We start from the raw sequence: 23467 nt of genomic DNA, 5'->3' as shown, positions 1-23467 counted from the left end.
TATAGTGTTTTGTCATGAAACTCTTCATATTGTTTTATATTAGTTTATTAGTCTTATCTATTGAAAATGTACGCTTTGGTTAGTCTTCCATGTACAATAGTCTAATACGAATGTTTTGAATAAGCAAATACACCAACCTGCCTTTCAATAGATCTACACTCTGATATGCATGCACACATACAGAACGCACAGATACACAGTCAAAAAAACACACAACTACTTGCACTCTAAAATTCAAATGCAGATGGCTTTAATAAATAAAAGTATGAGGTACATACAGAAGTTCAAGTAACGAAGGAGGTGTTTGTACTAGGTTCACAGTTCAGATGTAACAGCATGCTCCCAACATCACCATGGCCACAAGCACAGAGACTCTCTCTAATCCAGGGTTAGGATCAATTCACTTCCTGAATTGACTGAATTCAAATGGAATTCACCCCAACCCTACTGTAAGTCCTAGCTGGCCCTGTATCCCTCTCCCCGACCTCCAAGTCAAACTATTTGCTGTAGAGGACACATTGATCCTGCTCCTGTAAGTCACTCTGGATGAGAGCATACGCTAAATGACAAAAATGTCAATGGAATAGAAACATTATTGGTATGTTCAGACAGCTCGGGCTAACGTACTTCTTCTGGTTTGCTCATCCAGGTAAAAGGTGTTAATATGGAGTTAAATATCTGCCAAAGGTTGAACGCACAACATTTTGGCAGTTCTCTGACGCCATATGTTTAGCTAGTCTACGCCTGTAGAGATGAAAGGAAGTTAATGTGTGCTGTGCTAACACGAGCTGTCCAGTACAAGTTGGGTGTTGTGGTATAAAGAGACATATGGTTCAAACTGTATGGTCTTTTCACTTCACTGATATTTATGGCCCACATACATTTCTATTTGATCGTCTGTATTTATTTTTTATTGGACTACGTTCTACAAACATGTCATGGAGACGACACCTAGATTTCACTACCACATGCCCCACCCTGTCTTCAGAACTACATCATCAGAACAATATAAAAGTATTAAAATAGACTGCTGCTGGTTGTTTGGGTTTGAAAATATCAAAGAGGAAGAGTTTAAAACACATGAGCATCACATAAAGGTACCTGCATTGAGTAAAACATGTACAGTCTTTATTGGATTGTTTGGTATGGAGAATGTCCATCTACACCTGCCAACCGGGTTTGACAGTCAATGACTCATTTTAATTTCTAAACTTGACCCTGTGATGACCCATGGTTACCAGGAAGTGTGTGTGTGTGTGTGTGTGTGTGTGTGTGTGTGTGTGTGTGTGTGTGTGTGTGTGTGTGTGTGTGTGTGTGTGTGTGTGTGTGTGTGTGTGTGTGTGTGTGTGTGTGTGTGTGTGTGTGTGTGTGTGTGTGTGTGTGTGTGTGTGTGTAAAATGTATGAGGGAAAAAAGGTGAAATGTGTGACGGTTACATCAAAATGTACATACAGCACAAACTCACGTTACTTCAGTAAACACAGGGGTGGACTTTCACAGTAAGGGGGCGAGGTTACCAGGTGGGGTGGTGACATGAAACGTTTATCTGAGGGGTGGTAGAATTGGGTGGGGCTTAGGCAGAAAGGGGTGGAGCTACTTGGCGTTGGAAGAGCCGCTGAGCATCTTCCTGATGGCCTGGCAAATGGCTTCGCGGTCGATGCCGTAAATCTTGAGCAGCTCGTTGGGCTTGCCGCTGCGGGGAACGTGGGCCACGGCCAGCCGCTGTAGGGTGAAGCCCTGCTCGTTCACCACCGCTGAGCACACTGCCTCCCCCAGACCACCTGAGGAACAGCAACAATAAATTAAATACGTGACATGAGAGAGGGAAGGGACAGGAAGAACCTTCTCTGTGACAGGGTTATGGTCAATTCATATTCAATTCAGTCAATTTGAAATTCGGTTTCCTTCCCGAAATTTGGTGAATTGAAATGGAATTGACCCCAATCTGAGACACTAGGATTAAGTTGAGCTCAAACACTGACCTAAGGTCAGCTTTGTGTTTATCCCTCTACACTTAAAGGTTATGATTGTGGGTAGATAAGCTGATCCTAGATCAGTGCCCACTGCCTAAAGGTTCTACCTGTAGCCACTCGTTGCTCATTGGTCATTTGGATGAAGCCATTGATCTATTTCTGTTGCCATGCAAGCCCCCCCTATATTCTCACCCTCTATCTGTCTTTCGTTCTCTGACTCTTTTTCTCCCATGCTATCCCTAGTTTCTCTCCCCTTAGGGGACAGAGAGGGGGATGCTACTGATTTTGGATGCCACACATCTTTGGTCCAGTCTGTCCCCTCCCCACCCCCACTCTCATCTCCTCCGGACCTAACCTACACAGGCTGGGCAGGACTAGGCATGGCTGTCTGTGTTGGACATAGCTGTCTATGTGATATCTGGGTCACAGAAAGCCCCATGGGAACACACTCCACTAAGGAAATCTGACAGCACTCTGCTTCCCTGGCGCACACACACACACACACACACACACACACACACACACACACACACACACACACACACACACACACACACACACACACACACACACACACACACACACACACACACACACACACACACACACAGTCTCCCACCTCAGCAAACAAAATACACCAGAACAGAATATATCTCGCCCACCATGACAACGCCTAACATGTGGTGCCTCTCGAGCCAATGAGAACATGCCACTGCATCACGTCTCAGCCACTCATCCAATTGGAACATGCCACCACAACACACCCCAGTGTCTATGGGCCAATGAGAGGACACTGGCTGCATATTCATAAATAAATAATGGCAAAATATTTCAGGTTGCCAGGTTGTAAAGGCCATGCAATATATATGGCTAAAACACTACAATGTGGCTAAACTACATAAAGTACCCTCGAGTGCTGGAGTCTGGTGAAGTGGTTACTTCCTGGTGTTTGGTCCCTCTCTAACTTCCTGGTGTTTGGTCCCTCTCTAACTTCTTGATGTTTGGTCCAAGGAGGTCGGAACACTGGTCAGAAAAAGCATACCTTCGTAGTAGTGGTCCTCTACAGTGAGGATACGCCCCCTGGTCTGGCGAGCATGCTCAATGATGGTCTTGGAGTCCAGGGGTTTGATGGTGAACGGATCAATCACCCTGATGAAGATCCTTTCTGGGAAAACAACAAGGTGGAAAACATAGCGTTAATCAACAGTAGTGCAGAGGATTGCAGAATTCCCAGGTTTTTCAGAAATCCTGGTTGGAAGATTCACGGAATTAGAAGTGAATAAGCAGGACATCTGGAATCCTTCAACCAGGATTTTTGGAAAACCTGGAAATTTGTTACTGGAGTTACTGGAATTGTGGATCTTTGAGTAGAGTGTTTCAGTGGAGAAACAATAACAAGACACAGGCAGCTACACAGAGAATGACTCTAAAACCTGATCCTTAAATCATTGAGAGAGCGGTAAAGCTTTCTAATCTGGATAAACTTGAACATATAGTTGAGAAAGTCTAACACTTATAGGAGAATAAGATGTTGTGTGCGTAATGGTAATGAACTGATTGAATTAAATAGCAGCGCATTAGTGCATGGAGCCAATATTAGCGTATGAAGAAAAGAGAGCATTGCCCCAGACAGGAGTAATCAAACTCAGATAAAGTTTTGTCCTGGGTTCCAAGTATTTCTCCACACCCACATAGTTATATCATTGATCTGGCCGTAGTTGTACTGTACCTTTCTTGAGCAGCTCAGCTGCAGCCACGGCTTCATGCAGAGTAATCCCAGCTCCGATCACGGTCACCTTGTCCTCCGTACTCTGGTGCACCACCTGAGATGGACAGGGAAGGGTTAACAGCAAGGCTCTAGCACATCTCATACAGCTCTTCCTGCTCTAGACTATTGGTTGAGAGACTAATTGTTTATCCTACTAGAAGACAACCCTGTCTGTCTGCAGGCTTGTGTTCTAGCCACTCAACCACTTGTACTGCATCCATAGTAGAAACTCTTTCAGTTGTCAGACAAAACGTTCTCAGTGAGATACAGTAGTTCCTATTATGGATGCTGTACAACTGATTAAACTAATCCTTTTACTAATCATAGCACGTCCTGAAGCAGGATAGAAAACTAAAGTGGTTTAGTCAATGCTGTGATTAGTCTGTGTAGTTAGCGTAATGTAGAAAATATTTCAGAGCTGAGTGGTGCTCACCTTAGCCTGTCCAACATGGAAGTCCTCATTGCTGCTGTAGATGATGGGATTCTCGGGGCGGCTGGTTCTTATGTAGCAAACACCCTAAAAAAAGATAACATAGTACAATGTATATTGGAATTCATTGTAAACAGGTATTACATAGTAGGGTGAGAACACAAAGCCCACCCCATGGTTTTGGGGGGGGGGTGGGAGGTAGAGGGAAAACATGAATGTTGGAGGACAAATAACATATTGTGGGAGGGGATGAGAAACCAATAGCATTTTGGGAGTATGGAGATAAGGACCAATAACATTTTGAGGGTATGGGGATAAGGACCAATAACATTTTGAGGGTATGGAGATAAGGACCAATATCTTTTTGGGGGTATGGGGATAAGAACCAATATCTTTTTGGGGGTATGGGGATAAGAACCAATATCTTTTTGGGGGTATGGGGATAAGGACCAATATCTTTTTGGGGGTATGGGCATAAGGACCAATATATTTTGGGGGGTATGGGGATAAGATCCAATATATTTTGGGGGGTATGGGGATAAGAACCAATATATTTTGGGGGGTATGGGGATAAGAACCAATATCTTTTGGGGCGTATGGGGATAAGGACCAATATCTTTTTGGGGGTATGGGGATAAGAACCAATATATTTTGGGGGGTATGGGGATAAGAACCAATATCTTTTGGGGGGTATGGGGATAAGGACCAATATCTTTTTGGGGGTATGGGGATAAGAACCAATATTTTTGGGGGTGTATGGGGATAAGGACCAATATCTTTTTGGGAACATGGGGATAAGAACCAATATCTTTTAGGGGGTATGGGGATAAGAACCAATAGCCTTTTGGGGGTATGGGGATAAGAACCAATAGCTTTTGGGGGGTATGGGGATAAGGACCAATTGCATTTTGGGAACATGGGGATAAGAACCAATATATTTTTGGGGGTATGGGGATAAGGACCAATAGCATTTTGGTGGGAGGATATAATAAGTACCTTTGTGCTGGCGGCAAGCTCCACTGCCTTTTCAATAGAAACGCCATCGCTGGGGTAGAAGATGGTTGCCGTGGGGATGGCCCTAAACATGGCTATGTCTTCTAGACCCATCTGAGACGGCCCGTCCTCTCCTGGAACACACACATACTCACATAGTTAGAATCATTTAATTCCAAAATGTTGTCAAATGTAGCAGAAAGCAAACAGTATGTTGTTTGTCAGGGACTTTAGACGTGCTTCATTGAGCGTGCCTGGTGAAAACCACATCCATCCCACACTCCAGGCAGGCTCAACAAAACCTGAATACTATTTCAACCCAATATAAAGCGAAAGGCCTGGTGGACCGACAGACATGCAGGTGTATAAGACCAGAAAGGAATGAGGACAATAGGACAGACTGACGGAGAGAGTGGCAGACAGGTGTGCAGACGGACAGACAGACAGAGTGGCATGCAGGTGTGCAGACAGCGAGAGTGGCAGGCAGGTGTGCAGACAGACTGTAGGACAGACAGACAGAGAGAGTAGCATGCAGGTGTGCAGATAGACAGTAGGACAGACAGAGAGTGGCAGACAGGTGTGCAGACAGACAATAGGACAGACAGACAGAGTAGCATGCAGGTGTGCAGACAGACAGTAGGACAGACAGAGAGAGTGGCAGGCAGGTGGTCAGACAGACAGTAGGACATACAGTAGGAAAGACAGACAGAGTGGCATGCAGGTGTGCAGGCAGACAGAGAGAGTGGCAGGCAGGTGTGCAGACTGACAGTAGGACAGACAGACAGACAGGCAGGTGTGCAGACAGACAATAGGACAGACAGACAGAGTGGTAGGCAGGTGTGCAGACAGAGATACAGACAGACAGACAGACAGACAGGCAGACAGAGATAGAGAGTGGCATACAGGTGTACAGACAGACAGTAGGACAGACAAAGTGGCAGGCAGGTGTGCAGACAGACAATAGGACAGACAGAGAGCGAGAGAGACAGAAAGACAGAGAGAGTGGTAGGCAGGTGTGCAGACAGACACTAGGACAGGCAGGCAGATTGAGAGGGTGGCATGCAGTGTACCTGAGGGACTAACAGAGGAGAGGGATATCAGGTCCTCCGGTGAAGGTGACAGCGTCCAGGACAGACAGGGTCAGGGGTCAGGGAGGGTGAGGAGAGAGGGAGGCTAGGGAACTCAGGGGGTGAAGGAGAAGGTGAGGAGGAAAACACAGAAGTGGAGAGAGAGAAAGAAAAATAGGAACTTGGATCAAGGAGGAGGACAGTCACGTTAGGCTTTCAGAACATTTGAGGATGCGTAGACTTGAGGAGCCAATAGAAAGAGTGCAGAGTGAGTGAGGTCACTGGGGAAAGGGTGGGGTTGTGAGATGATAGGTTACAGTTCATGGGGGTGATGGTGGGAGGTTGTGTGAGTAGCATGTAGTGAGGGTGTTTGGGGTGGATGAATGGCTGACAGACAGACTCACCGATGGACAGGCCGCAGTGGGAGCCACACAGATTGATGTTGCTCTCTGAGATGGCAGCCATGCGGAGCTGGTCGTAGGCCCGGGTGAAGAAGGAGGCCAGGGTGCTGGCGTACACAACGTTCCTCTCACGGGCAGCGCAACCAGTGGCAACACTCACCTAGAGGGAGGAGGGGAAGAAGGGGTTCCATCATACTATAACAATGGCGGCTGGTGACTTTGGCAAGATTAGTTTGGGCGAATAATGGATATAAATTATTTTAATGAAGCCAAGGGTGACATCTTCCAAGTCACCGTCTATTCATTTACAAGGGATGCGTCCTAAATGGCCCCATATTCCCTATATAGTGTATTACTTTGTGTGCACCCTGGTTAAAAGTATACTATAAAGGGAATAGGGTGCTATTCAAGATGTAGGCACAAATTCAGGAGGACCATCCTCCTCTTCCTTCCTGGATGAGCCTCCTCTGGAGCCAGGCAGTAAATCTAGTCCCTCTTGAACCCCTCGGGGACATGTGCAGTGACCTCCGCAATTATTGGGACAGTGAAGGATTTTTTATTATTTTGGCTCTATACTCCAAAGGTTTGGGTTTAAAATCAAACAACGACTGAGGGTAAAGTGCTGTCACGCTCTGACCATAGAGAGCCTTTTATTCTCTATGTTGGTTAGGTCGGGGTGCGACTATGGTGGGTAATCTAGGTTGTCTTTTTCTATGTTGGCCTGGTATGGTTCCCAATCAGAGGCAGCTGTTTATCGTTGTCTCTGATTGGGGATCATATTTAGGCAGCCATTTCCCCACTGTGTTTTGTGGGATCTTGTTTTTGTGTTGATGCCTGTGAGCACTACAGAACGTCACGTTTCGTTTATTCTTTATTGTTTTTTGTGCGGGTCACATAATAAATAAATATGTCGAACCGATATCCCGCTGCGCTTTGGTCCGAGTATGCTTACGACGATCGTGACAAGTGCAGACTGTCAGCTTTAATTTGAGGGTATTTTCATCCATATCGGCTAAACCGCTTAGAAATTACAGCACTTTTTCTACATTGTACCACCATTTTAGGGGACCAAAATTAATGGTCCAAATTCAGTTATATGTGACAAATGTCATACCTCCAAGACATGCTAACCTCTCACCATTACAATAACAGGGGAGGTTAGAATTTTATATCATACCTCCAAGACATGCTAACCTCTCACCATTACAATAACAGGGGAGGTTAGAATTTATGGGAGGGTATGATATTTGTGCGTCTGTCATTTTTTCACTCATAATTATTCACGATTCAGTCAGAATTATCCATAGCATCCAGATTAATGTAGAAGTATTTAGAAACATATTATATTCTTATTTACAATAAAATTGACTCCAAAATGACACAATACATTATTTACCATCCATTTATATTGGCCACAAAATGATCTGAAACACAACCAAAACAAACAGCAAATGCATTCAACAAATTTGTAGAGTCACAAGCTTGATGTAGTCATTGCGTGCTATGAATATATTAATAAATTCTAAACTTTTTACTATTTTAATACACATTTAATACACATACAACCCGCCCAAGCCCCCACCATTTCTCCTTCACCCAAATCCAGATTGCTGATGTTCTGAAAGAGCTGCAAAATCTGGACCCCTACAAATCAGCCGGGCTAGACAATCTGGACCCACACTTTCTAAAATTGTTGCAACCCCTATTACTAGCCTGTTCAACCTCTCTTTCGAATCGTCTGAGATTCCCAAAGATTGGAAAGCTGCCACGGTCATCCCCCTCTTCAAAGGGGGAGACACTCTAGACCCAAACTGTTACAGACCTATATCTATCCTACCCTGCCTTTCTAAGGTCTTCGAAAGCCAAGTTAACAAACAGTTCACCGACCATTTTAAATCCCACCGTACCTTCTCTGCTATGCAATCTGGTTTCAGAGCTGGTCATGGGAGCACCTCAGCCACGCTCAAGGTCCTAAACGATATCATAACTGCCATCGATAAGAGACATTACTGTGCAGCCATATTCATCGACCTGGCCAAGGCTTTCGACTCGGTCAATCACCACATTTTTATTGGCATACAAATTCCTTGGTTTCTCAAATGACTGCCTCGCCTGGTTCACCAACTACTTCTCTGACAGAGTTCAGTGTGTCAAATCGGAGGGCCTGTTGTCGGACCTCTGGCAGTCTCTATGCCACAGGGTTCAATTCTTGGGCCGACTCTTCTCTGTATACATCAATGATGTCGCTCTTGCTGCTGGATATTCTCTGATCCACCTCTACGCAGACGACACCATTCTGTATACTTCTGGCCATTCTTTGGACACTGTGTTAACTTCTTACGTCTGAAATCCCGTTAACGGGATCGATTTGACAACAGCCAGTGAAAGTGCATGGCGCCAAATTCAAACAGAAATCTCATAATTAAAATTCCTCAAACATACAAGTATTATACACCATTTTAAAGATGAACTTGTTGTTAATCCCACCACAGTGTCCGATTTCAAAAAGGCTTTACGACGAAAGCATACCATGCGATTATGTTAGGTCAGTGCCTAGTCACAAAAAACACAGCCATTTTTTCCAGCCAAAGAGAGGAGCCACAAAAAGCAGAAATGGAGATAAAATGAATCACTTTGATGATCTTCATCAGATGGCACTCATAGGACTTCATGTTACACAATACATGTATGTTTTGTTTGATTAAGTTCATATTTATATCCAAACATCTCCGTTTACATTGGCGCGTTATGTTCAGTAATGTTTTGCTTCCAAAACATCCGGTGATTTTGCAGAGAGCCACATCAATTTACAGAAATATTCAAAAATGTTGATGAAAATACAAGTGTTATGCATGGAATTAAAGATATACTTCTCCTTAATGCAACTGCTGTGTCACATTTCAAAAAAGCTTTACAGCGAAAGCACACCATGGAATAATCTGAGTACAGCACTCAGCCACCAAAACAAGCCATACAGATACCCGCCATGTTGTGGAGTCAACAGAAGTCAGAAATAGCATTATAAATATTTACTTACCTTTGATGATCTTCATCGGAATGCACTCCCAGGAATCCCAGTTCCACAGTAAATGTTTGTTTTGTTCGATAAAGTCCATAATTTATGTCCAAATACCTCCTTTTTGTTCGCGCGTTTAGTTCACAAATCCAAATTCACAAGACGCAGGCACTTGGTCCAGACAAAAAGTCAAAACAGTTCCATTACAGTTCGTAGAAACATGTCAAACGATGTATAGAATCAATCTTTAGGATGTTTTTATCATAAATCTTCAATAATATTCCAACCGGACAATTCCTTTGTCTTTAGAAATGAAAGGGAACGGAGCTCGCTCTCAAGGCTGCGCGCGTGACTTAGCTCATGGCATTCTGCCAGACCCCTGGTTCAAACAGCTCTTATTCGCTCCCCCTTCACAGTTGAAGCCTGAAACATTTCATCTGAACGTGAAAATAGCGCCCCCAGCCATAAGAAGTTAACTAACCTCCAGACGAGCTTCAATGCCATACAACTCTCCTTCCGTGGCCTCCAACTGCTCTTAAATGCAAGTAAAACTAAATGCATGCTCTTCAACCGATCGCTGCCCACACCTGCCCGCCCGCCCAGCATCACTACTCTGGACGGTTCTGACTTAGAATATGTGGACAACTACATATACCTAGGTGTCTGGTTAGACTGTAAACTCTCCTTCCAGACTCACATTAAGCATCTCCAATCCAAAATTAAATCTAGAATCGGCTTCCTATTTCACAACAAAGCATCCTTCACTCATGCTGCCAAACATACCCTTGTAAAACTGACCATCCTACCGATCCTCGACTTCGGCGATGTCATTTGCAAAATAGCCCCCAACACTCTACTCAACAAATTGGATGCAGTCTATCACAGTGCCATCCGTTTTGTCACCAAAAGCCCCATATACTACCCACCACTGCGACCTGTACGCTTTCGTTCGCTGGCCCTCGCATCATACTCGTCGCCAAACCCACTGGCTTCAGGTCATCTACAAATCTCTGATAGGTAAGGCCCCGCCTTATCTCAGCTCACTGGTCATCATAGCAGCACCCGTAGCACACGCTCCAGCAGGTATATCTCTCTAGTCACCCCCAAAGCCAATTCCTCCTTTGGCTTTGGTTTTCCTTTGGCTTTCCTTCCAGTTCTCTGCTGCCAATGACTGGAATGAATTACAAAAATCACTGAAGCTGGAGACTCTTACCTCCCTCACTAGCTTTAAGCACCAGCTGTCTGAGCAGCTCACAGGTCACTGCACCTGTACATAGCCCATCTGTAAATAGCCCATCCAACTACCCCATCCCCATACTGTATTTATTTATTTATCTTGCTCCTTTGCACCCCTGTATCTCTACTTGCACATTCATCTTCTGCACATCAATCACTCTAGTGTCTAATTAGTATATTGTAATTACTTCGCCACCATGGCCTATTTATTGCCTTACCTCTCTTTTCTTACCTCATTTGTACTCACTTTATATAGATTTTCTTCAACTGTATTATTGACTGTATGTTTTGTTTATTCCATGTGTAACTGTGTTGTTGTATGTGTCGAACTGCTTTGCTTTATCTTGGCCAGGTCACAGTTGTAAATGAGAACTTGTTCTCAACTTGCCTACCTGGCTAAATAAAGGTGAAATAAAAAAATTAAAAGATAAGTGAATTTGTCCCAATACTTTTGGTCCCCTAAAATGGGGGGGAATATGTACAAAAGGTGCTGTCATTTTCTAAACAGTTCACCCAATATGGATGAAAATACCTTCATCTTTAAGCTGTCAGTCCTCACTTTAACCTTTAACCTTTAACCCCAGTCATTGATTTTTTTTACATCCAAACTTTTGGGGTATAGAGCCAAAAGAAATCCCTCTCTGTCCCAATAATTACAGGGGGCACTGTACTTCATTTGTATGGTGGTCCTGCACCTGCAGAGTCTTAGACATGTAGGAAGTTACTGAACACAAATCAGCTGCAGATACAGTACTTCTGAAGTTCAGTAGAACCACAAAATTACATAGAACAATATTTATTGTATCTCTATGACCTGAGGATCCAAAGGGTCAAGTGAGGTCTCCATGGGAACGATAACTGCTGAGCCAATCACAATCAAAGGTTCATGCCTCCAGAAGTTATGTAAAAGTCAGTGAGAAGTCAGTCAGTCCAAAAGCACAGGAGCTTACAGTACCATATGTGAGGAATCACTCTCATGCATTGTCATTTCCTGTTTCCTGTCTCCAGAGCCCTCCCCAATCCCCCTGCTCCTCTCCTCAATGTAATATGGACTCATTCATATTCTATAGCAGTACCAAACAGAGGAACTATTATCCCATGTCCCTATTCTCCACTACTTTGAATCTGGACAAAGAGGACAGAACTCCTGTTATTGACTCCTGTCATTGTATAGAAGAGAATTGAATTAGTCTCCTTTTCTGTATCTCCTTCGCAACATATATATATATTTTTTTTCTGTTTACCAAAAACAGTGGCGGGGTGTCCACTGTGTGATTATTTGAATTACAGCTTGCACCTTTGATACAGTATTCACAAACACATGACATAATGCAGTCATAAATCAGTCATAACATTAACACCGGTGCCTCTCTGATTTTCTCATATCAATATTAATGATTCCTCATTAGAGAATCTGTCTGTCTCATTTGAACCTGTCATTCTGGCTCTTTTCTGCACGTCGTCTTTATGATAATAGTCTAGCAGCCAGCGAGCCAGCCAGTCAGTCAACCAGTCAGTCAGTCTGTCAGTTAGTCAGTCAGCCAGGCAGTCACCTACCCAGTCAGTCAGCCAGTCACCCAGTCCGTCAGCCAGTAAACCAGTCCGCCAGCCAGTCAGTCACCCAGTCAGTCAGTGAGATCAGCCAGACGGCCACACCCACCCTCCTCTCTGATGAATATTTCACCTCTCAACTCAGCATGACTGACTTGTTATAACGGCTGCTCAAACACAGCCCTGACCTACATCTGAACAGACTGCCAGGAGGAACCAGACAAATGGCCAGGCAGCTACTGTATACAGTACAGCCAGGCCTGAATGGCTGACTCTTCCAAAATGTTAATGTATGGGCAGATTGCAATGAGAGGGTGAAATAAGTGGGGAGGGGAGAGAGAGAAACAGAAAGATACAGATACATTTTCCTATTTATATATATATATATATATATATATATATATATATATATATATATATATATATATATATATATATATATATTTTTTTTTATTCAGTTTATTTACAAAATATTTTGTTAACACTTATTTTTCTTAAAACTGCGTTGTTGGTTAAGGGCTTGTAAGTAAGCATTTCACTGTAAAGTCTACACCTGATGTGTTCGGCGCATGTGACAAATACGATTTGATTTGATTTTGATTTGAAAGAGAGAGAGACCTACAAAGACAGACAGAGATAGAAAGAGAAAGAGAGAAATAGACAGAAAGCGAGTGGTGGGCAGTATACTGTATGAGAGGCTGCAGAGCCATAGGCAGCAGCCAGCTGTGTGTAGGGAGGGAGGGAGCATGGCGAGGCATCGGAGGAATGGAGGGAGGGAGGGAGCATGGCATACTGTAAGTAGGTCATGTCGCAGCCTCTCAGCCTCTCTCTCCAGTCCCAGTGTTACATTATGGATGGACCCACATCTCAGCCTCTCTGCCTCTTTCTACAGTCCCAGTGTTACATTATGGATGGACCCACATCTCAGCCTTTCTCTCCAGTCCCAATGTTACATTATGGTTGGACCCACATCTCAGGCTCTCTCTACAGTCCTAGTGTTACATTATGATTGGACGCACATGCATTATTCACCAGACCAGCCTCAGTAACACTGAGAGAGAAAAATTTTTGATTCAGCCAATCAGACCTTTAAAAAATTGTATTTAATGAGAAAGGACAGTGAAGAGAAGTCTAAAAATCCCACATATCTCCCACCTCAACCAGGCTAGAGCAAATTCTCAAAGGATCTAAAATATTTAAAATAATATTCAAACCCAGGTCTGGGGACAGGGCATTCTGTTCAAACCCAGGTCTGGGGACAGGGCATTCTGTTCAAACCCAGGTCTGGGGACAGGGCATTCTGTTCAAACCCAGGTCTGGGGACAGGGCATTCTGTTCAAACCCAGGTCTGGGGACAGGGCATTCTGTTTAGCATCAGAGCGAGAGACGTAAGTAGAGGAGAGAGGACAGCTAAACTGAGCCACTAAATGCTGCTGCAATTGTATTTCTTATTTTAATCTGAGTACATCTCTATGTTTCAGGATAGATTCTTATTTAATTTTTTACACAAATATTTGTTTGGAGGACAGGTCATCTTTTAAAAGCTTGTTGAGGTTAGAGAAAGTGTTTGTCTGTGTTTATAGAGTGGTCATACTTAGTTCCAATAGGTTTCTCCTGACCCTGACAGCATCACCTGTGACCAGGACCAAATCAAGAGGGTTTCATTTCCTACCATGTTCTGTTGAGCGATGTAACACTCCACAAAGCGGTTGGGATGTTCGTTCTTGAAGATCTCAGAGTAGGTGATGTTGTTTGTGTCTCCGTCCAGGACCACCACGCGCTCGTTGTAACGACCTAGTTTAGCCAGGGCCATGCCATAGGCTTTCCTGGTGGAAACCTGTAGAAAGACAACCATTCAATCAATTAATCAACCAATCAACTAATCAATCAATCAATCAACCAGTCATTAATAATAATAAGAAAGCAATAAGTCAATAAGCCAATAAGTCTACCTGTTATTTATGTATCATTATACGACATTCTAGTTGACAGTACTCAAAGTTGTGACAGTTTATTTTATGATATCTTGTTTGGGACTGTGGGCTGAGTCCCTAGTGTCAGTGCAGTCAATAATGTCGACACCTCTGTGATTGGGATGAGAGCACAATCCCAGATGTACTGTAAATGGTGAGGTGCAATGGAGGCTGCTGAGGGGAGGACCACTAGCCTGTCCTCCTGTGGTGAGGTGTGTGTTCTATGTGTTACCTTCTCTCCCTGCTTGTAGGCGGGTGCGCTGGGCATGCGGATGTTGCACAGGCTGACTGGCGGGGCGTCCTCCATGGGCGTGGCAGGGTACAGGCGCTTGCTGCTGTTCATGATGCGCGCCTGCAGATCCTTCACGACTCCCTCAGCCATGTCTTTGGGCAGGGGCTTGGCATGCCAGCCCATCTTATCCTCCACAGCTGGCAAGCGTGGACAGCAGAATACACAACATCAAAATACATACAGTATACTCAACATTATATTGTATACGCATACATAGGCCCAGGAGTTTTTCCTGATCATGTGACCTGACCAGTAAAAACTGGTACTGAAATCAGGTCACATGGTCAGTAAAAAGTCCTTCGCGACACATTATACAGTAGTGACTTGTGTGTGCATATACTGAGATAGAGGGAAACCCATCACTGAGATAGAGGGTAGCCCATCACTGAGATAGAGCGTAGCCCATCACTGAGATAGAGCGTAGCCCATCACTGAGATAGAGGGTAGCCCATCACTGAGATAGAGGGTAGCCCATCACTGAGATAGAGGGTAGCCCATCACTGAGATAGAGGGTAGCCCATCACTGAGATAGAGGGTAGCCCATCACTGAGATAGAGGGTAGCCCATCACTGAGATAGAGGGTAGCCCATCACTGAGATAGAGCGTAGCCCATCACTGAGATAGAGGGTAGCCCATCACTGAGATAGAGGGTAGCCCATCACTGAGATAGAGGGAAACCCATCACTGAGATAGAGGGTAGCCCATCACTGAGATAGAGGGTAGCCCATCACTGAGATAGAGGGTAGCCCATCACTGAGATAGAGGGTAGCCCATCACTGAGATAGAGGGTAGCCCATCACTGAGATAGAGGGTAGCCCATCACTGAGATAGAGGGTAGCCCATCACTGAGATAGAGGGTAGCCCATCACTGAGATAGAGGTTAGCCCATCACTGAGATAGAGGGTAGCCCATCACTGAAATAGAGCGTAGCCCATCACTGAGATAGAGGGTAGCCCATCACTGAGATAGAGGGTAGCCCATCACTGAGATAGAGGGTAGCCCATCACTGAGATAGAGCGTAGCCCATCACTGAGATAGAGGTTAGCCCATCACTGAGATAGAGGGTAGCCCATCACTGAAATAGAGCGTAGCCCATCACTGAGATAGAGGGTAGCCCATCACTGAGATAGAGCGTAGCCCATCACTGAGATAGAGGGTAGCCCATCACTGAGATAGAGGGTAGCCCATCACTGAGATAGAGGGTAGCCCATCACTGAGATAGAGGTTAGCCCATCACTGAGATAAAGGGTAGCCCATCACTGAGATAGAGGGTAGCCCATCACTGAGAAAGAGGCCTAGTATGAGTAATATGATGTAACCAGTAGTCATGTGATGCTGAGAGTACCTGGGATGCCCTTGCCCTTGGTGGTCTTGGCGATGATGGCAGTGGGCTGGTGGCGAGCCTGGCTCAGAGCCTTACACAGCTCCTCCACACTGTGCCCATCCACGATGATGGCATGCCAACTGTAGAAACACATCAGAAAACCCATTTCACATATGGAAACACATGAACACACTTTCTCTACTCATACACACATAAACAATACATTCCACATATGCCCACTAATGTTGACATATGCCTTCACACATTCACAGACTCGTTCTCCCAGCACATTCACAAAGATGATCACTCTCTCCCCGTAAATCCACTTTCACACACACACACTCACCCGAAGGCCTCACAGCGTTTCTGATACTTCTCCACGTGGTGCTGCAGGGGAGCAGGGTCGGTTTGGCCCAGACGGTTGATATCCAAGATGGCCACCAGGTTGTCCAGCTGGTAGTAGGAGGCGAATGACATGGCCTCCCACACTGCCCCCTCAGACAGCTCCCCATCCCCCATCAGACAGAACACACGGTAGCTGGGGAAGAGAAAGGGACGGATGGGTGAGACAGGGGTGTGTGTGTGTCTGACTGGGGGCTGGATGGTAACCTTTACACCTCTCTCTTTCTATAACACCTACACCTACTCTGTTGCCTCATATCTTCACTGAGGCTTCTAGCCACACAGGCTCCTATGAACAGAACAAACGCTCATCTTTTAATCAAATGGTTTGATAATCTGCTTATGTTATGAGTTTTAACCACTGTCCACACAAAATCCCTTTCCAGTACAAATCTATCTAGGGCACATTTTGGAGACTGGCAATATCAGCATTCTGCATATCGGAGATCCACATTCCGAGACAAAAGCTGAATTAGATTGAGGAATGTGAGTGTGGTTTTGAACAATAGACTGAGTGATGAATACTAATGTAAACCTGGTCCAATCGGATTCTGAGACAGAATCTTTCTGGATGGTAAAAAAGAACAGAGTTGTGTCTGCCAGGGCTGTGGTAATTAGAGCAGAACAATTGGGATAGCAGAGCATGCAGCCACTGTACACCCAGAGAACCTTCAAAAACCTCACTATGCTCTAAAGCAATGTTTCCCAACACTGCTCCTTGAGTACCCCAACAGTACACATGTGTATTGTAGCCCTGGAGAAGCACACCTGATTCAACTTGTCAACTAATCATCAAGCCCTTAATGAGTTGCATGAGGTGTGTTTGTCCAGGGCTACAACTAACCTGTGTTCTGTTGGTACTGGAGGACCAGGGTCGGGGATCACTGCTCTAAAGACCTCTAAAATACCACAGTATGAACTAGAGTCCACACTTAACACTTTAGAATTCAGAGGCATGCAAAGACTTAAAATCTGTGCGTGCATGTGTGTGAACTCTTACCTAGACTTGTCAAAGTACTTCCCGGTGTAGGCCATCCCACAGGCCACACCCAGGCCCTGACCCAGAGAGCCAGTAGCCACATCCACAAACTGCTGCTTCTGAAACTCCAACGCATACACAGGAACAGGACTGTTACTATCACCATAGAGAGCAGGGATGTGTTCAGTAGGTGGAAAACGTTGATGTATTATTATAAGTTACAAGTTATTGGACAAGTTTAGTGAGGCACTACCTGAACTTGTCCAATAAGAACACAGATTTTTGTTTACAGTTGCAAAACTTTTTGCTACTGTGTGTCCTTCGGAATATGACCCAGGTTTAGAGTTGTTGTGTGATGATATCTGTCTGTTCCTATTTGAGGCTGTTAAAGGTGATGGGTAGGTTAACTGTTAGGCTATTAAAGGTGAGGAGTAGGCTAAGGTCGCGTTCCCCTGCTCTGACGTTGCATGCATCAACCAATGGTTGCGTGCCACATTGACTGTGCAGTCGGGCACCACATTGCTGTAACATATGATATGGTATGGTTAGCTGATACGTTAAATACCTATCCAGGCGTTGTAAGATCTGGCATGGTCATCAATGTCTGAGCAGGAGAACATGACCTAACTGTTAGGCTGTTAATGGTGAGATGTAGGCTAAAGGTAAGGTGTAGGCTAACTCTTAGGCTATTAAAGGTGAGGTGTAGGCTAACTCTTAGGCTATTAAAGGCCCAATGCAGATGTTTTATATCAATATCATATAGTTTCTGTGTAACAATTAAGTAACTTACTGTAATATATTTAATGGGTAAAAATAGATTTTTATCAAAAAACTATTTCTCAACAAATTATTTTGCTAGGACTGTCTAGGAGTGGTCTGAGTGGGGAGGGGAAAACTAGCTGTTATTGGCAGAGAGGTTTGGAACACTCTTTGTTATTGGTCTATTGACCAATTTACCTCATGGTGATGTCACCATGGCAAGCTGAAACTCCCGTCCATGCAAAACCTGCTGATTATAAGGTTCTGTGTAGACTGTATTTTCAACCAGCAACTATCAGGAAATAACACTGATCATTTTTTGGGGCACTTTTACAATGTTAGTTTCAACAGCTGTTGTACAATATGATACAAAACAGAGGAAAAACATAATTTAGTGCTAAGCTATTAAAGGTGATGTGTAGTAGTTATCACTTACAGGTGTGGGGTGTCCCTCCAGGTTGGACTCCACCTGGCACAGAGAGAGCAGCTCACTCTCCTTCAGGAAGCCAGTCTCTGTCCACATGGAGTACAAGGCCGGGGCGGCATGACCCTGAGGAGAGGAACAGACATCTTACTATAGTACTAGTATATGATACTATAACAAAACCTATAACACTATAACACAACCACAATATAACTGTATAACCAGGAATAGTAAAATACACTGTTGCTGCTTGCCAGCCAAATAATCATACATATGCCTATGACAATTGCAGACCAACTGTAATATCTATGAAAAATCTATTACAAGCCACAACACAGCCATAAAGAAGCAGATGTTGACCGTTATATGACTTTTATCCAACCAAAACAGTGGCTGGTGGTCAAATCAATTAAGTAAAATGTAAAACTTCAATTCAATAGAACTTTGTTAATCTACGGTGTCTCACCTTAGAGAGGATGAAGCGGTCGCTGTTGATGTTCTTGGGGTCCTCTGGGCGGTACTTCATTGTGTTGAAGAACAGGACAGACATGATTTCTGCCACGCTGCAGCATGATGTAGGGTGTCTGGGAGACCAGGGGTATATAGGAGCAGGGAGGGAGGTTACAACAAGTTAGACACAGACTGATTTTCTCTCTCACACTCACACACACACACACACACACACACACACACACACACACACACACACACACACACACACACACACACACACACACACACACACACACACACACAAAGAACAGACAGACCACTTTACAAACTCATAAACATTCAGAATTGACACAGAGCCTCCAACTGGATTGGAAGTGGCACAGTCTAAAGTCTGAGCTTGCCAATCAAATCTTAGGGCACAATGGGGAAGGATGGGTAACACTATTTAGAGTGTACTAGTCTATCCAAAATACTAATGAGGGGGCCATGCTCAAACCGAGATGCCCTATTGGCTCTCTCTCACAAGAGGTTTGGTGGCACCTTAATTAAGGAGTAGGGGCTCGTGGTAATGACTGGAGCATTAACAGTGCAATGGTATCAAATACATCATGACGGCATTCCATTTCCTCTGTTCCGGCCATTATTATGAGCCGTTCTCCCCTCAGCAGCCTGCTCTCTCTTTATCCCAATTACAGTGACGTCAACATCAGAGGGGTAAACCCGCCCCTTGCAGCGCCAGTTCAGGTCACAGTCACAACACAGACCTATCCCTGCTACAACGAGACTAACCGGAGGCTTGGGAGAGATGGGGACCATTTTGGCTTCTGTGCGCACGGAGTCAGACGATCAGTCAGAGGGCGCCATTTGAAGTCACATTCATCACCGGGCCTATAACGGTTACCTTCCATCTCCAGCCAGCGAAATACTTAACATAACCACTGAGGCATAATCTAAAAATCTTCTGTTGAAGGAATAGATGCTCTTTAAAAAATGTGTAAAGAATTGCGTAAAACTAAAAGTACCGATCAGATGCTCTAAAAACTCAACAAAACTGCTGGCAAGTAGCCTAGCCCAACCAAAAAAACACACTTGACTTTCCCCAGTAACGAAATGCGTAGAGGGGTTTTCTCTCAATCATCGACTGCATGGCTGTTGCTTATATTGTCTAGGCTGTGTACGCTCTTGGGCTATTCGTGGATAGGCTACGGTCGAAGGATGGAGCCACAATGGAATTCATGGATGCGGTAGTTTGTGTATGTGCAATATATAGTGATTGATAGCTTACTCAAATAGATTTGTGATTTCCCCCACAAAAATCTAAATTAAATTCCGTTTGGTGCACTTGTTTACACACGGGATGTTTATTCATTTAGCTATAATAATGCACTTCAAGTGGGTGTTCACACAATAAGATTAATTGCTGACTATTTATTATGAATATTTACTGACCAACATCCCAGACAGGTTCATCACCATGCGCTTTGTCTTGTGCTAACAAACTCCGAGGCGCTCCTCCGTCACTTACTCGCACGGTTAGACAGATGAAGACACAATATAATTTCCCGATTTTGTTCACAATAGAACATTTCTAATAACAAAAGAATTAAGCCACAATGGCCATAAAATCAATCTTGTTCAATAGACATAAATAAATAATGTGTATAAGTACACAGTTTTCTGCAATTTAAAGATATTAAGCAGATTAAGTGTCAGAACTTTCTCCGAAGGACTCATATGATACATCCTGTTTCTGTTTCTTTCATTCATTCTCCATAGCTCAAACAACAAAGAGAGAACATGCGCTTCACTTTGCATTTCACATGGATGTGTGTGTGTGTGTGTGTGTGTGTGTGTGTGTGTGTGTGTGTGTGTGTGTGTGTGTGTGTGTGTGTGTGTGTGTGTGTGTGTGTGTGTGTGTGTGTGTGTGTGTGTGTGTGTGTGTGTGTGTGTGTGTGTGTGTGTGTGGACCTGTTTAACCAAAAGTCCCCACTAGTATAGTAAACAAGGACAAATTTGACCAACTGGGTACATTTTGCCAGTCCCCACAAGGAAAATGCTATTTCTAGGGGGGGTTAGAATTAGTGTTTGGGTTAGAATTAGGGTTAAGGGTTAAAGGTTAGGTTTGGAGTTAAGGTTAGGGTAAGGGTTAGGGGAAATAGGATTTTGAATGGGAATCAAATGTGTGTCCCCACAAGGTTAGCAAAACAAGACTGTGTGTGTTTTGTGTGTGTGTGTGTGTGTTATTACGTTTTCATGTGTTTATGAATGAGTCTTTATACACTCTTCCCTAGATTTACGACTGTGTAATCTGTGTGTGTGTATTTGTATGTGTGTGTGTGTGTGTATTTGTCTGTCTGTGTCTGGGTCTTACCCGCTGCCCGTTGCGGTGGTAGCCTTGATGCAGTTGATTCGGAGGCGGTTGGCGATGTTCCTGAGCGCCTGCACTGTCTGCTGGTCGGGTTTGTGGTAGTCCTCCATGAAGGCAAAATGTCAAAGCACCAAAAGAACCAATGTGGACTAGACTGCACAGAGGCTGGGCTGTGTGTGTATTTGTATGGGAGTGAGGTTTGGCAGAGGGAGCCCTGCTCGTGTGTGTGAGTGGCAAAGAGAAGAGGGAAAGAAAGGAGGAGAGGCAGGATTTATCCCTAGTGAGTGTACACACACACACACACACACACACACACACACACACACACACACACACACACACACACACACACACACACACACACACACACACACACACACACACACTCACACACACAGAAGAAGGAGGAGAAAGAGGACAGGGCACATGCATGAGTGTGCAAGGAAGGGTTGTGTTAAGGGTGTGTGTTAGAAAGAGGGTTGTGTTAGGGGTGTGTGTTAAAAAGAGGGTTGTGTTAGGGGTGTGTGTTAAAAAGAGGGTTGTGTTAGGGGTGTGTGTTAAAAAGAGGGTTATGTTAGGGGTGTGTGTTAAAAAGAGGGTTGTGTTAGGGGTGTGTGTTAGAAAGAGGTGTGTGTTAAGGGTGTGTGTTAGAAAGAGATGTGTGTTAGAAGGAGGGTTGTGTTAGGGGTGTGTGTTAGAAAGAGGTGTGTGTTAAGGGTGTGTGTTAGAAGGAGGGTTGTGTTAGGGGTGTGTGTTAGAAAGAGGGTTGTGTTAGGGGTGTGTGTTAGAAAGAGGTGTGTGTTAAGGGTGTGTGTTAGAAGGAGGGTTGTGTTAAGGGTGTGTGTTAGAAAGAGGGTTGTGTTAGGGGTGTGTGTTAGAAAGAGGTGTGTGTTAAGGGTGTGTGTTAGAAGGAGGGTTGTGTTAGGGGTGTGTGTTAGAAAGAGGTGTGTGTTAAGGGTGTGTGTTAGAAAGAGATGTGTGTTAAGGGTGTGTGTTAGAAGGAGGGTTGTGTTAGGGGTGTGTGTTAGAAAGAGGTGTGTGTTAAGGGTGTGTGTTAGAAGGAGGGTTGTGTGTCTGAAAGAGGGGGGGGGGGGGTTGCCCACAGTTGAACCATCTGCCCATAAATGTCTTAGGCTTCAGTGTCTAAACTCATTACCAGACTTGAGATATGTGAGTCTTGTCCTTTGTTCCTGTCAACCTCAGTGTGCGCCTCGTCGATCGTGCCTTTGTTTTGTGTGCTTCATGTCACAGAGATAAAGATGTATCTTTGTCTATGTGTGTAGAGAGAGAGAGTAGCAGAGCGAAAGAGCGAGAGAGAGGTAGGCTACGCTATAGAGAGAAAGTTAAATAATTTCAGTGGCACGCCAAGGTTTAAAGGTTTAATTTGTTTGTTTGAGAGAGAAAGAGAGCGAGAGAGAGACAGAGAGAGAGAGAGAAAAAAAGAAAGAAAGAACGAAAGAAAGAGGATGAAAGAGAGTGAGAGAGAGAATTGTTTTATTTCTCTTGTCTCACTTCACACACATCACTGAGCACTGGCCTGGTGTCATCCACACACACACACACACACACACATCACTGAGCACTGGCCTGGTGTCATCCACACACACACACACACACACACACACACACACATCACTGAGCACTGGCCTGGTGTCATCCACACACACACACACACACACACACACATCACTGAGCACTGGCCTAGTGTCATCCACACACACACACACACACACACACACACACATCACTGAGCACTGGCCTAGTACACACACACACACACACACACACACACACACACACACACATCACTGAGCACTGGCCTGGTGTCATCCACACACACACACACACACACACACACACATCACTGAGCACTGGCCTAGTGTCATCCACACACACACACGATTGTTTTACTATCCTTGTGAGGACTAAACAATTGTGACTCCTTTCTGGAAACTAGGCATATGTCGCGCATCACTACTTCACAGGAGAGCCATTTGAATGTAAACCTTTTTTTATTTTTTTAATCTAAATTATTTTTTGGGCAGAAATGCCTTTTGGA

General features: G+C 44.4%; 1 protein-coding gene across 4 annotated transcripts; it reads right to left on the bottom strand.

Annotated features, from left to right (window-relative positions):
• Positions 1-228: 228 nt before the first annotated feature.
• On the bottom strand, positions 229-21916 carry LOC139536145 (transketolase-like). Of its 4 annotated transcripts, none has more exons than XM_071336377.1 (14): positions 21412-21916; positions 19054-19171; positions 18600-18713; positions 17426-17529; positions 16370-16561; positions 16045-16163; positions 14640-14836; positions 14107-14271; positions 6635-6791; positions 5167-5297; positions 4174-4257; positions 3702-3795; positions 3015-3137; positions 229-1780 (listed from the first exon to the last, which is right to left on the bottom strand). In XM_071336377.1, the coding sequence occupies exons 1-14, from the start codon at positions 21516-21518 to the stop codon at positions 1593-1595; spliced, it is 1893 nt and encodes a 630-aa protein (XP_071192478.1). In that variant the 5' UTR covers positions 21519-21916; the 3' UTR covers positions 229-1592. The 4 variants fall into 4 exon arrangements, with proteins under 4 accessions (XP_071192478.1, XP_071192479.1, XP_071192476.1 ...); XM_071336378.1 differs by having other exon boundaries at positions 17426-17523; XM_071336375.1 differs by lacking the exon at positions 21412-21916 and adding an exon at positions 19830-19981.
• Between the last annotated feature and the right edge of the window lie 1551 nt (positions 21917-23467).

The sequence above is a fragment of the Salvelinus alpinus genome, chromosome 12, assembly GCF_045679555.1.
Source record: "Salvelinus alpinus chromosome 12, SLU_Salpinus.1, whole genome shotgun sequence".
NCBI lineage: Eukaryota > Metazoa > Chordata > Actinopteri > Salmoniformes > Salmonidae > Salvelinus > Salvelinus alpinus.
The sequence above is the reverse complement of the archived record's forward strand: the minus strand, read 5'-3'. Positions and strand labels throughout refer to the sequence as shown.

What these genes read in the sequence shown, in the direction of transcription:
- LOC139536145 (XM_071336375.1), bottom strand. Translation starts at nt 19,948, where the DNA reads ATGGAAGGTAACCGTTATAGGCCCGGTGATGAATGTGACTTCAAATGG. An exon ending in TGGAGGGACACCCCACACCT is followed by an intron (nt 17,530 to 18,599) that starts GTAAGTGATAAC and finishes TATGCGTTGGAG; the next exon opens with TTTCAGAAGCAGCAGTTTGT. An exon ending in AGCTGAGCTGCTCAAGAAAG is followed by an intron (nt 3,138 to 3,701) that starts GTACAGTACAAC and finishes TTGTTTTCCCAG; the next exon opens with AAAGGATCTTCATCAGGGTG.